Source organism: Protomyctophum parallelum, assembly GCF_964188405.1.
Source record: "Protomyctophum parallelum genome assembly, chromosome: 14".
NCBI classification, from domain to species: Eukaryota; Metazoa; Chordata; class Actinopteri; order Myctophiformes; family Myctophidae; genus Protomyctophum; species Protomyctophum parallelum.
The window spans coordinates 8,479,334-8,493,805 of record NC_139709.1 but is presented as its reverse complement, the minus strand read 5'-3'; the positions used below and the strand labels follow the sequence as shown (position 1 = coordinate 8,493,805).

Genomic DNA, 14,472 nt, shown 5'->3' with positions numbered 1-14,472 from the left:
AACGACCGACATAGAAACATAGCTTTTTCAGAAAACTGTCAGGATGTAGAAGACATTTTTAGAATCTGATCTCAGGTCAGAATGGGTTAAGAGTGCCCAGATCTCCCTCTTTTTTTATTTTTATTCAAGGACTATTTAACTAGGTAGTTCTTGTTTGTCTGCTCTGACGTTAAATGTCTTCTCTGGTTGCATACAGGTGTCCCAAAGAGCAGCCAGCACCAGGGCCCAGAGGACATATACCTGATGTTAAATGTCTTCTCTGGTTGCATACAGGTGTCCCAAAGAGGAGCCAGCACCAGGGCCCAGAGGACATATACCTGATGTTAAATGTCTTCTCTGGTTGCATACAGGTGTCCCAAAGAGGAGCCAGCACCAGGGCCCAGAGGACATATACCTGGACGACCTCAATGTACTTGAACCTGATGTTGCTGCACGTTATTTTCCTAAGAGGTAAGTGAGAGATTCAATGCATATTGTTGCTTAAATTGAGCATGCGTTGCATTGATCAGTGTTGTTTTTGGCAGCAAATTTCTATTTTAGTTTAGTCATAGTCTTTGGACTGAAGCTTCATTTAGTTTTTGTCAGTGAAAAAAGGTAGTCGACGAACATTTTTCGTCTTCGTTTTAGTCGACGAAAACATCACTGGTATTGATTACATGGACTGTTTTGATGTGTCGCTCCCAGTGAGTCCGAGGCGTCCGAGGCAGCTGCTAAACACTGGATGGACTCTGAGATGCACTCCGGCTCGCAGTCGCCGCAGTCGGTGGGCAGCGCGGCGGCCGACAGCGGCACCGAGTGTCTGTCGGACTCGGCCAGCGACCTCCCTGACGTCACCCTGTCGCTCTGCGGGGGGCTCAGCGACAACGCCGAAATATCCAAAGGTGAACCAGCCACCATAGCACTTCCATAAAACAGTTTCCCAAACAGTGGGTCGGGTCCCATTTATGGGTCGTGGACACAGTTTTATGGGTCCCTTTTATTTTTGTTTCCTACATTTTGTTTTTAATGTATATAAAAAAAATCATTCCCCCCAAAAAATGGGTTTCAATGGGTCATTTCATGAAAAAAATCTGAAAGATTCTAAGAAATTCCAATTAGAAAACTAAGTAGTATCCCCGTTGTGAGCTTGTAGATCAGCTATTTTCACTACTTTGGGTCCTTCCTGGGGAGACATCAAATGTCTCTTTTGGGTCAAACGTTTGGGAACCACTGCTGTAGTGTAAACCAACACATTTCTTTTAAACCAGTGACATGACAATAAAGTTTATTCTGTACTCTGAAATGAAATTGGTACTCAGTCAAATCCATCCATGTTAACCCTTCAGGGCGGGAACCTTACAGTATATATTAATAGAGACGGCACCGTCTCATATTTTCAGATGAGGGTCGGCGGCCAATTTCATATATTTTTGACCTTCCTTGACGTGAAATAGTTTGAGAACCACTGACATATAGAAACAAGAGGTTTTTCAGGAATTTCAGTCAGAATTTAGAAGACATTTGCAGAATCGTCCTCGGGTCTAAATGGGTTGACCCTAGAGATTAAGTGTAAAGATTTTACTGTGTACTTCTGTGCAGGGTGGAAAATTGGCATTGCGTTACCAGCCACGTACAGGTAAAGTTCACAGCTCTGGCTTGTATACAGTTTGTCCACTGCTGCTTTGGCTATTAACTAGTGAAGGCAGTTGCATAGTTCATGGGTTTTCAACAGGTGGTCCGTGGACCACTGGTGGTCCGTGAAGGTGTTGCATGTGGTCCCTGACCATGCATTTAGTAATGTAGGAAAGTGAAGATTCATATTTGAATTTATTGTATTGACCACAAGTTGAGAAACAATGCAGTAAATGATCTGGTGACAAATTATGTCGATGTCATCAGTTACTGGGAAGTCTACTCTGAACTTCCACAGAAAAGTGAGTTAGAATCTCAAGGGAAACAATACCGGATTCAGGATTGCCTGGTTGAGTCACCATTATAAAGAAATGTGCCCATAATCAACCGCAAGTGTCTGCTTACTCATAGTAAGTTACAATGAACAGCAACATGAGTTTAATATGGAAGGTTAATTTCTTTCCCCCACACCACGACGGTATCCCCCCTCCCAACACAACAATGGTCCCCAGGTCAGGGTGGTGGTCCCCAGGTTAATTCTCAGTCAGGGTGGTGGTCCCCAGGTTAATTCTCAGTCAGGGTGGTGGTCCCCAGGTTAATTCTCAGTCAGGGTGGTGGTCCCCAGGTTAATTCTCAGTCAGGGTGGTGGTCCCCAGGTTAATTCTCAGTCAGGGTGGTGGTCCCCAGGTTAATTCTCAGTCAGGGTGGTGGTCCCCAGGTTAATTCTCAGTCAGGGTGGTGTTCCCCAGGTTAATTCTCAGTCAGGGTGGTGGTCCCCAGGTTAATTCTCAGTCAGGGTGGTGGTCCCCAGGTTAATTCTCAGTCAGGGTGGTGGTCCCCAGGTTAATTCTCAGTCAGGGTGGTGGTCCCCAGGTTAATTCTCAGTCAGGGTGGTGGTCCCCAGGTTAATTCCCAGTCAGGGTGGTGGTCCCTGGTTCATAATCAGTTGAAAACCCCTGGCATAGTTGCATAGTTTCCCTAGTTAAACAAACCAAATCAGCGACTGGTAGCTTTTGAAGTATATTACAGGCTAATACACGTCAGAAGCCACCAGTCGCCGATTTGATGGGAGAAAGCCTTGCGATTCTTCACATTTAAATTTCAACAACTTCCAGTTTGATGTAAATTAGCCCACGGAACCCTATGCCGCACCATTTTCATCTCTCGGACAACCAACACTGTCTAAAAGCTTGCGTTGTTGTAATTTAACTCTGAGAGTGTACAAATGGAACGAATGGTTCCTTATCCTAACTATCAAACCTTATAGGGATCCCCTGGCCTGCAACTCTCCCCAGGACCCTCTGGCGGTCCCCAGGACCACACGTTGAAAACCAGTGCTTTAAACAACAGTTGTTCTTCCCTTCTGTCTTTCTGTCTCTGCTGTCCTTTACACAGAGAAATTCATGGAGCATCTCATCACCTATCATGAATTTTCTGAAAATCCAGCAATCATAGATAATCCCAATCTGGTAGTAAAGATAGGAAACAGGTACGTTGGCCATTTCTTCTAATTACAATTAAAGGATTTGATTAGAAATATGTTGTTTTATCACATTAGATAATTGACACAGGGGTGAAAAATAGGTTACAAAATCGTGGGATAAAAATTATAGAAAAAAATATAAATATATATGTTTTATATTTGACCTGATGTCAAACATGTTTATTGTCCTCAGATACTATAACTGGACCCTTGCTGCTCCGTTGATTCTAAGCCTGCAAGCATTTCAGAAGAATTTACCAAAGGTAACTCCAATACTTAACCGCTTGTTATGTTATAAGAATGCATGGATAAAACCCAGTGTGTTTTCACGGGGGTTCTCAAAGTTAACTTTTCCATTCCAAGGACCCCAAGTACCCATAGCCCCCCGACACACGCACGCACGCACATGGACAATATTCTGAAATGTTCTTCATCTCTAATGCGCCCCCCATCCTGCTATTGCACTTCCTCGGGCACAGCCAGAGGAAATTTACAAAGAGTCACAGAGGAAACTAAACAAACTAATATCCCTATGGTGGAGGCAGACTTAATGCTTAGGGAAGTTTGTGTCGCTTCAGATACCATTTTGGAGCATTCAATCAAAAGTGAGTTGCGAACCTGCGAGCCCCTGCTTTTTTCTACGGAAGTTTGTTCCACAACTTTGGTGCCAACACAGTGAAGGCATGGTCGAGTACTGTGTTGGACCGTGACAATAGCCAATGCCAGCTCACAACGCATCACATTGCATCGCGTTGTGAGCTTTTTGGTGCCAAACATAGTGAAGGCATGGTCGAGTACTGTGTTGGACCGTGACAATAGCCAATGCCAGCTCACAACGCATCACATTGCATCGCGTTGTGAGCTTGAGCAATTGGCCCCCCTGGGAGCCGTAGCCCCCACATTGTGTGCTAACAACACTGTTCTTGGACTTTGCAGGCTACAGAAGAAGCCTGGGTGAAGGAGAAACTGCCAAAGAAGTCAGGACGCTGGTGGTTCTGGAGAAAGAGGGCGGATAGCACAATCAAACAGGTAGGCAGAGTAGAGACCTATACTATATGAACAGGAACCACAAAACTTTAATATCTGGTGTTCAGCCTTCTGTTGTTAGGCCTCAATACTGTATAAGCATTTGGTCTGAAGATTTGCGATGAGATGAAACCATTTTAAGCTGATTTATACACAGTCGCTCGACAGAGTTTATGTTATATAAGCATTAGCACATTTTCATTTTGCCCTTACTTAACTGGAACACACCTGCTGTGATCTGACATGCTTTGTCTTCCTCTTCTCTAAACCAGTCGGATTCCAAGATGGAAACTAAAGAGGAGTCTGGGCTGGGGGAGGATGGAGCCTCCATGTCTCCGACCAGCCTTGTCTTGGCGTAAGTCAATGGTTCTCAGCGTTTGTTTTTAAAAAATACTTAAATTTTAGCCCTGGACCACTATTGGAGCAATTCTCAAGGACCACCCCACCCCACCTCCCCACAACTACGTATTTAGTATATAAGAAGTGGCTTTGCGCACCACACAGCTGATCTACAAACTCACAAGGTCACAACACATTGCAGCCTGACATGTTGCGACCTAATTGTAACTCTATTTTCACACTCTGCACAATTATAGCAAGCCCTTAGCAGTCGACCTTTCCCCCACACTATGCCTATAATTCAAATTAAAATGTATGTTGTTCTTAAATTTGATGGACTAAGCCTATGTTTTTACTTTTAACAAAGATTTACAAAAAAAAAAAACATTTAGTTCCCATGAACATCCTGTCATCGTCCTAATTTTTCGACCGCGGTCGAGATCATGGATTTCACAATGCCATGCCGGACTTTCCGGTCCTTCATTGCCATCCCCAGTTCCTGCTTACTGCTGCATGTGTCCCTAGCGATGACATCAGGGAACGACAGTTTACTGCTGCATGTGTCCCTAGCGATGACATCAGGGAACGACAGTTTACTGCTGCATGTGTCCCTAGCGATGACATCAGGGAACGACAGTTTACTGCTGCATGTGTCCCTAGCGATGACATCAGGGAACGACAGTTTACTGCTGCATGTGTCCCTATAGCGATGACATCAGGGAACGACAGTTTACTGCTGCATGTGTCCCTAGCGATGACATCAGGGAACGACAGTTTACTGCTGCATGTGTCCCTAGCGATGACATCAGGGAACGACAGTTTACTGCTGCATGTGTCCCTAGCGATGACATCAGGGAACGACAGTTTACTGCTGCATGTGTCCCTATAGCGATGACATCAGGGAACGACAGTTTACTGCTGCATGTGTCCCTAGCGATGACATCAGGGAACGACAGTTTTCTACCTCTGGTCTGCTTTGAGGCAGGAAGATATAACCTCATTGTCAGCTCTGTAGTCATCCTGTAATTATATATCATCCTGTAATTATGGCATGAAACAGTGACGTAAGTCACCCCACACCACCCAGGGATATCCAGGGTTATTGACACTTGTACAGTAACAGTCAAATGAGTCCAGTGACCATTTGAACGTTATCGAGGCCATGTCACTGTGACACAGGCTCATACATCTCACTGGATGAGAGGCACACTTTACTTAACACGTACAATAATAACTCAAAAGTCAAAAAAGGAACAGTAGTTGGTGTGTAGTATTTCTGCAAGCGGAAAATGCATACCGAGCGTTGACTCGTTAAAACCGGGAAAGCATCCGTGTCATTTTTAGAGAGAATTCTTATGCTGCGTTCACACGGGCAGATGCAAAGATACAGTCTACCATTCTCTATGGAAGCCAGCGACACAAAGATGTACCCCATGTCTGTTGCTGCTGCAAAAGCTACAAATGTAATCTGAGCTGGCTTAGCCTCGCGTAGCGATACTAATACCTTTTCCTGCAATTTCCCGCCCCATATTCGCATACTCGGCCGTGGTTGGTCATAGCCTGGTTACCAGACGAATCTGGTTGGCTCGTCACCACTTCAGCCATGAAGTCCTCCCACAATTGAGAGGGGCCAGACTTAATCAGACTTTATCCGCCTGGGGCAATATGCATTGCAAAGGCAGATGAAAGCTGGCTACGCCAGGCTAGAGCTGGGTTCAACTACCAGATGCAAAACTACAAAGCTACAACTGTAGCTGCACGTTTTTTGTATTCCCTCCCTCGCCTCTCGTCTCCCCTGCCGGGCCGCCGCGCCTCCGACGCACACTACGGACGTGCACGCTTGATGACACCAACGTGTGAGCAACAGATTTTACAAAGCAAACATCGCAACAAATTATGCTGCGATCTTTGCGTCTTTGCACATGCCTCGTGTTAACGCAACATTAGGATTTAGAAGACATTTGGGTGTTAATTTGACCTGACCGTGTTTCCTGCAGGCCTCCTAAGCCAACGGACTCGTCCAGTGACGAGGGTGACCTGGAGGTCAGCGCCGTGTCGTCCTGTCAGGAGCGCCTGCAGCCGCTGGACGCCCCTCCCTCCAACCACCCCACGACCCCACACGCCTACAGGAAGTCGCTGCGTCTCTCCTCCAATCAGATAGTGAGTTTAAGTGAACCTGCTCTGGGGGGATAAACGGCCGTCTGACTGACATGGAATTGTCTCTTGGCTCACACACGCTTTTTTTTGGTCCTCGGATCACACTGGCAGGCTATACTAGTAAGTAAGTAGCCTTGCAGAGCCATGAGGCCCAAAGGGCAGGAGCCTATCTCCTGTTTCTGTAGCGTGAGGCAGCTTGATGTTCAAGTACACCCCCTGGACATGACGCTAGTATGTCGCAGGAATTTACCCCCAATCCAACCCTTGATGCTGAGTGTCAAGCAGAGTCTTTGGTATGACCCGGCCGGGGATTGAACCCCGACCTCCCAGTCTCAGGGCGGACACTCTAACCACCAGCTGGTTACTAACTAGTAAACAGTGGTGGAAAGTACATTTACAATTTTCTACAAGCTCACAATGCGTTGCATTGTGAGCTTGTAGATCGGCTATTTTCAAAAGTTTTATTTTATACATTTGAAAACTTGAAATGGGACATTCTGCATAGTGAGTACTTTCTACTTTTGGTACTTTTAAGTACATTTTGAAGCCAACACTTTTGTACTTTCACCCAAGTACATTTGGAACTCCGGGACTTTTACTTGTAACAGAGTAGTTCTACATTGCAGTATTGATTATTTTACTCAAGTAAAACAATTGAGTACTTTTTCCACCACTGCTGTTTGATCTGTTTGCTAGATTGGACTAGAGCACCCTCTCCTGGTCAAAGCTAGCACTGACCCAGTCACTGTTCATTCCAATACAAGCCTCTAGGTGGCTTCAAAACTCCATTTGCATCACTAATCCTACCATAACCCATTGAGAAGAGAACAGATTCTACAAATGTCTTCCTGACAGTTTTCTGAAAAACCTTACCGTATGTTTCTTTAACCCATTCTGAACGGGCACCCATTTTGGTGTTGGCATCATGTCGTGCTTTAGCTATTGAAAAATAGCAGTTTTTAACCATGTACGGTACGAATGTATAATTGTATATGTTTGTTTTACAAGCTCACAACAACAAGTTGTGAGCTTGTAGATTGGCTATTTTCAGCATGCAACCAAGTGTAAAATGACTTATACTGGATCTCTTGTCCACTAGTCCCCTCCTAACATTTTAGTCTAGTTTGTATTTGTTGACACAATTGTCAGTCTTAGTCATCATAGCTTAGCTTTTATTTAGTTTCCATTTAGTTTTCGTCAGTGAAAAAAGGTAGTCGACAAACTTTTTTCGTCATAGTTTTAGTCGACGAAAACAACACTGAAGGAATAAATTAATAACCCTCTTGTTTCCTCCTCCTCCTCCACCAGACCAGTCTCAAGCTGAAGGAATAAATTAATAATGAAACTGTCAGGATGTAATAGACATTTTTAGAATCTTGATCTCAGGTCAGAATGGGTTAATAATGAAACTGTCAGGATGTAATAGACATTTTTAGAATCTGATCTCAGGTCAGAATGGGTTAATAACTCTTGTATCCTCCTCCTCCTCCACCAGACCAGTCTCAAGCTGAAGGAAGGGCCCAACGACGTGACGTTCAGCATCACCACGCAGTACCAGGGCACGTGTCGCTGCGAGGGCACCATCTACCTGTGGAACTGGGACGACAAGGTCATCATCTCCGACATCGACGGCACCATCACCAAGTACGTGCATCTAATGCTACTTTTCCCTCCAGGGGGTCATCAGCCCTCCATCTCACCCTGTCCTTCCTCTGCCTCCTCTTCTCTAACTTCACGTCCTCTTTCACTACATCCATAAATGTCCTCTTGGGTCTTCTTCCTCTTCTAGGCCTCCTGCCTGCCAGTTCCAACCTCAACATCCCTCTACAGATATACTCTGTACGTGTCCAAACCATCTCACTCTGGCCTCTCTGGCTTTATCTCCAAAACATAGGCTTTATTTATTTGCTTTATTTGCTTTATCTGCTAAACCAAGTACGTGCGTGCTGCTCCAAAATGGACACCCTTTATTGATTGATTTTTGTGACATTTTATTTCACAGTATGTAGAATGGATCAAACAAAAGCACAGGTCACTAGTACAGAAAGTGCTGCTTTGTGGACTAAACCATGCTAAAGCACTAAGACTTGTTTACAGCAGGGTCCTCCATTTGCAATACATCAGAACATTTAATGACGTACAAATGTATCATTTTATGAAAACGTAAAAAATTAAAACAAGTAAAATAAGGGAAAAACAGGGGGCTTTTTTTTACGGGTGCCAGTTTTGAATTGCAGCTGTCCGTAGGTGCTCTTTGAGAGCGGTTTTGAAATAGAAACCTTTTACAGAGGCATTGTTCAAGAAATACTGGTCTGTACAGTGCGATCATTTACAGTAATATCCATCCGTCCTCCTTTGTGACGCACACATCTAATTGGCCTTGGATCGTCATCAAATACTGTACTGTTCTAGCGACCGCTTTTATGAATCGAAATCCCAGATTACATGGAGGATATGAAGGCCACCGGTGCTTTTGTGGGGGCACACACACAGCGCAGTGACATTATGTGTTCTTAATCTTAACCCATTTCGACCTGAGGAAGATTCTAAAAATGTCTTCTAAGGTTTTCTGAAAACCCATGTTTCTATGTCAGTCGTTCTCAAACGTTTCCATGTCAACAACCCCCAAATATATGTTTTTGGCCGCCGACTCCCATCTGAAAACATGTTGTTCCAGGGACCTTCCAGAAGCAAGAAAAACGTTCGCTCTAAAAGAGAATATATTCAAAGATTTGCGCCACATTTTCACGATCTTTCAAAAACAGCAGACCTACAAGCTACTGAGCGTGTAGATCTGCTATTTTTCAATAGCTAAAGTATAACATAATGCTTTAAAACACCAAAAGGGGTTCCCGGGTTAAAAGTCGATATGTTGCTCACACACTGAAACTCGGCCCCTTCATTTGATGATTAAGCCTTGTAATACAGAATGTATTTGATTTTAACAGTGAGTCATGTTCTTTCTATAACATTTTTTTCCTATCTCACAAATCAATTCTTCCACCATTATTCTCCTCCTCGGACAGAACATCCCGTCCACTTTTACCAACGAGTTGACAAAAGTATGCACCTCCTCCCAAGCCCTTCAACTCTTTTCCCCCCAAGTCCGTATACGCATGCCGACGCTAGGTGGCGTCATATCCCAGGTCCGTCTTTTAAAGTGAACGCTTATGCTGGCACTACTGGGAGCTAGCGGTAGAGATGGAGTTAAAGATGGAGTGCCACCATTTTTTTCCACCCTAAAACATGATCATCAGGTATTATTATAATATAAGGAGGAATAACTTTCCAAAAAGTGTACAGTATTTGTTAACCCATTCTGACCTGAGATCAGATTCATACGAGGTTTCCACTGGACACACACTGGTCTGATTAACCCATTCTGACCTGAGATCAGATTCTAAAAAATGTCAGTCGTTCTTCGATTAAAAAAAAAATAGCAGACCTACAAGCTCGTAGCGCGCCACTCGGTGGCGCGCTATGAGCTTGTAGATCTGCTATTTTTCAATAGCTAAAGCACGACATGATGCTAACACCAAAATGGGTTCCCGTTCAGAATGGGTTAAAGATGGAGTGCCACAATTTTTTTTTCCCACCCTAAAACATGATCATCAGGTATTATTATAATATAAGGAGGAATAACTTTTTCCAAAAAGTGTACAGTATTTGTTAAAATCATGCTTTTACGTGGACACTGGACACGCCCACCTGTTCATTAAGTATGCCTGGTTTGCCTGGTGGGTGGTGATGGGTGGTGATGCACCTGAACTGAAGCCGCACCCACAGCTGTAGTTGTATGATAAAGGGGGAGGGGCTGTTCATTGGCCCGTTTGACTGTCAAGGGTTCAGCCTCCAGGAAGAAATCCTAAATACAAAGTTAATACACCATTGCACATAAAAACGACTCCAGGGTGTCTTAATGAAGTACTGTCACCTCATAGACACATGAAAAATACCTGTTGCACGCCACGGTTACAGTATATACAGTAGATACAGTAGATGATGGATGGAGCCCTGTTGCACACCACGGGTACAAAGAGACTTTCTTTATTGAGAAATCTGACAACGTTTCCATCTATTTGATCTTCATCAGGTCATGTGATGAACATACACAAACGTTTGTACTTTTATAATAAGGGAGTGCCCCCGTTATCCAATCAAATCACCACATGTTGGTGCCACTCCTGTCACTGCAGGTGAGTGAGTAGGTGGGAACCCAGACATTTTAACCCAGACATTTTAACCCATTCTGACCGGGCACCCATTTTGGTGTTGGCATCATGTTATGCTTTAGCTATTGAAAAATAGCAGATCTACAAGCTCATATCGCGCCACCGAGTGGCGCGATACGAGCTTGTAGGTCTGCTATTTTTGAAAAATCGAAGACACTTTTAGAATCTGATCTCAGGTCAGAATGGGTTAATAATGAAACTGTCAGGATGTAATAGACATTTTTAGAATCTGATCTCAGGTCAGAATGGGTTAATCTGATCTGTTCAGAAAACTTTCAGTGCACACCAATTAATAACATTTAAAAAATGTATATATCTGTGTCTGTGGTTACTCATTTCACCAATACATCAAGCGAAAATAGAAGAGGGACCACCGCTCATCTGCTGAAAAAAACTTTAGGGAGGTGCTGGAGCCACAAAAGGAATATGAGGGAAAATAAAGGGAAGCTCCGCACACTCAATCTGCGCACAATCGGTTTATTTTTTTGCAAGCTTTCGGTCTACTGACCTTCTTCAGGCATCTGAAGAAGGTCAGTAGACCGAAAGCTTGCAAAAAAATAAACCGATTGTGCAAAGTAAAATATCGCATCTGAAGAAGGTCAGTAGACCGAAAGCTTGCAAAAAAATAAACCGATTGTGCGCAGATTGAGTGTGCGGAGCTTCCCTTTATTTTCACCAATACATCAAGCAAAACTCTGGCAATAAAACAGAAGAACAGAAAAATTCTGATGTAATATTAACATATAAGAGAACAAAGTAGAAACTACAAACAAAACCCAAGGGTATACAGTAGGTGCAATAAAGCCTGGGATAAAGAAACCAAAAAAACTATATACATAATACACACCAAATGTTAATATAACGGGCACATTATGCACACAGTAAGTACCACAGCGTTTAACATGACGTGGAAGCTTTTTATAGCCCTGTCTTGCATTTGGCCTGCTCGCCAAATCAACGTCCGCTCCAGTGCTGTCCGCTCCTGACACCCACTCTGTGACGCTTATAGATGAACAGCATCAAACGGACCAAGGGTGACTGACTGCTGCTTATTATCCCATTCTGACCTGACATCAGATTCATACGAGGTTTCCACTGGACACACACTGGTCTGATGAACCCATTCTGACCTGAGATCAGATTCATACAAGGTTTCCACTGGACACACACTGAGATCAGAATGAGATCAGATTCTAGAAATGTCAGTCGCTCTTCGATTTTTCAAAAAATAGCAGACCTACAAGCTCGTATCGCGCCACTCGGTGGCGCGATATGAGCTTGTAGATCTGCTATTTTTCAATAGCTAAAGCATAACATGATACCGACACCAAAATGGGTGCCCGTTCAGAATGGGTTATGCTGGTGAACCCTTGGGGGTGTGTGTGTGTGTGTGTGTGTGTGACTGTGTGTGTGTGTGTGTGTGCGATGAGTAGCTGTCTTTTGGTAAAGCAGGCTGAGAAGCACATTCTCCATAATGAGGTCATTTACATTTCTGTGTGTTTGGTGTGAATGTTGAAGGCTGAGGCACAGCCCCGCCCCCGCCACAGGAACCGTCCTCATTAACGGGAGGTTTCATAATCTTCTTCTTATTTCACATGAAACAAAGCCAGACTTTTTGACGTTTTTTGTGACATCCTTTGAACAGCGGTAGTGGTTACTGCCACGGAGTTCAGCGTAGTCCTCCTGCCCAGTTTGGTGACGTACGGTACGGTACACCTGAGACCACGTTTCAGGAGAAAAAGTGTGTGTGTGTGTGTGTGTGTGTGTGTGTGTGTGTGGTAGCTGATGCACCTGGTGATGATGGGTATGTTAGTGGTTCCCTTGCTTCTTTTTAATTAGATTTAAGTACAGTGGTGTGAATATTATTATTACTATGGCTTTTGTACTGTGGGTATATTAAAAGTCGGCCCATAGAATTCAAGATATCATCATACACATCAGGGGTGTCCAGAGTGCGGCCCGGGGAAGAATTGTTTGGGACATTACAGATGAATAAAAATTATAGTATAGTTTGTCAGGATTCCTTGTGGCTTGTTCTCTCATTCTGAAGGGGTCAACGAAAGGCTATTTTATTTCATTTACCTTTCATTTTACTTTGCACGTCTGGTTATTAGTAGTAGGTGGCCCTTTGGGTGATTTCATATTTTCTAATATGGCCCCCTTTGAAATAAGTTTGACATCCCTGTAATATACATAGAGCTGACCAAAGACCTGACGTCACTTGCTTGTCCCCTCGATTCCCCTGGTTCATGGAAGTAATTTCTCTATGGAGGATAACATGGGCTCATCTTTAAATCGTTTCATATAAGCGTAGTGGTTCAAAAATAAACAAGCTGTCTCTGGGTTATTGTCGGGGAGGTGTCTCTGTATCGCTTGCGACAGTCAGTCACTGTATTAACTAATTGAGTAGCCGTAACAACAGCGTTTTCTCTCAGTCAGTTGATTCTTCATGAGTGTGAAGCTGCCTGGATGATTTGTTTATTTTTCAAACACAGTTATTATATGAGGCGATCTAATGCAAAATAAAAAGTACATGAACCCTGTGGATTTGCGCCCTCTACCGATATTGACGTCAGACTTCGGTGCTCTCTAGAGTCAGAGCGACTGAAAAGAATCTCATTGGGAAAATAATCAGTGTCTTCCAGTTGTTTTGAGGGACCAGCTGGGGAAAGGGGGCTGGACTCTACTTCTAAACTCACTTTTAATTTCCTTCATCCTCCACTAACTCCGACTGTTTCTCCAATTCCATGACTGACAATTCTCTCACACACACACACACACACACATACACCTGAGAGGTGACAGGCTTGGAACCCGGGTGAGAATAATAAGCCAATGGTCCAGTCGGTGATGTGTTTTTTTGCATCTCTGTGTATCTTCTCAGGTCGGACGTGTTCGGACAGATCCTGCCACAGCTGGGGAAAGACTGGACCCACCAGGGGATCGCCAAGCTCTACCACTCAGTAGCCGAGTACGTACAGACAAACAGTTTATATCAAAAAATAAATAATGTGTAATTGTTTAGTGGTCTATAATCATGAACAAATAAAATGATCCAGGTGGCAGTCATTCTTATTCTTTTTAATGCAGATTATTTTGTATCCTTAAATTTGTGCTCTCTGAAGAATCTCATAATCGTCTTTCAGAGAACATAAGAATAATAAATAGGCTCTTCTAACTGTAATGTTAAAGCGCAAATAACATGCATTTTAAAACTGCTTTTAATATTTAATAATCATATTGTCTATGTCCCTCAAAGTTATTTCTAATGGTTTGAGCCTCAATCACCACTCTGATATAACCAGGCCTTGTCATTTCTTCCTGGACTTTGAAAGCAGTTTTAGCTGCAGTACCACCATGTCCTGAGGTGGTGGGGGTGCTGATATGCAGATTATTTAATATTTGAGTCATTATAATACTGATGCTAGATAAAACCAGGCTTGTTTCCATTCCATGCCAGCTTGGAAAATCAACAATGGTGGACATTGAAAACAAGTGGAAATGCAAATTTGGAACTGAAGACTGAAGAAATGGAGGAATTATACAAAGTAGGGTGACATTGATGACATCACGATGAGGCCAAAATCTGTCGAGCTGTTCCTGAGAGCAATTTCCATTAAAACA

General features: G+C 43.5%; 1 protein-coding gene across 3 annotated transcripts in view; it reads left to right on the top strand.

The window, feature by feature from the left end:
* Positions 1–14,472, top strand: part of lpin2 (lipin 2) — a 45,571-nt gene that overhangs the window by 25,958 nt on the left and 5,141 nt on the right. For all 3 annotated transcript variants that reach the window (XM_083781173.1, XM_083781172.1, XM_083781174.1), the window contains exons 8-16: positions 351–450; positions 685–881; positions 3,007–3,100; positions 3,288–3,357; positions 4,031–4,123; positions 4,393–4,475; positions 6,457–6,619; positions 8,112–8,260; positions 13,733–13,819. In XM_083781173.1, coding sequence (XP_083637299.1) covers positions 351–450; positions 685–881; positions 3,007–3,100; positions 3,288–3,357; positions 4,031–4,123; positions 4,393–4,475; positions 6,457–6,619; positions 8,112–8,260; positions 13,733–13,819 — 1,036 coding nt within the window. The remainder of the gene's footprint in view (positions 1–350; positions 451–684; positions 882–3,006; positions 3,101–3,287; positions 3,358–4,030; positions 4,124–4,392; positions 4,476–6,456; positions 6,620–8,111; positions 8,261–13,732; positions 13,820–14,472) is intronic.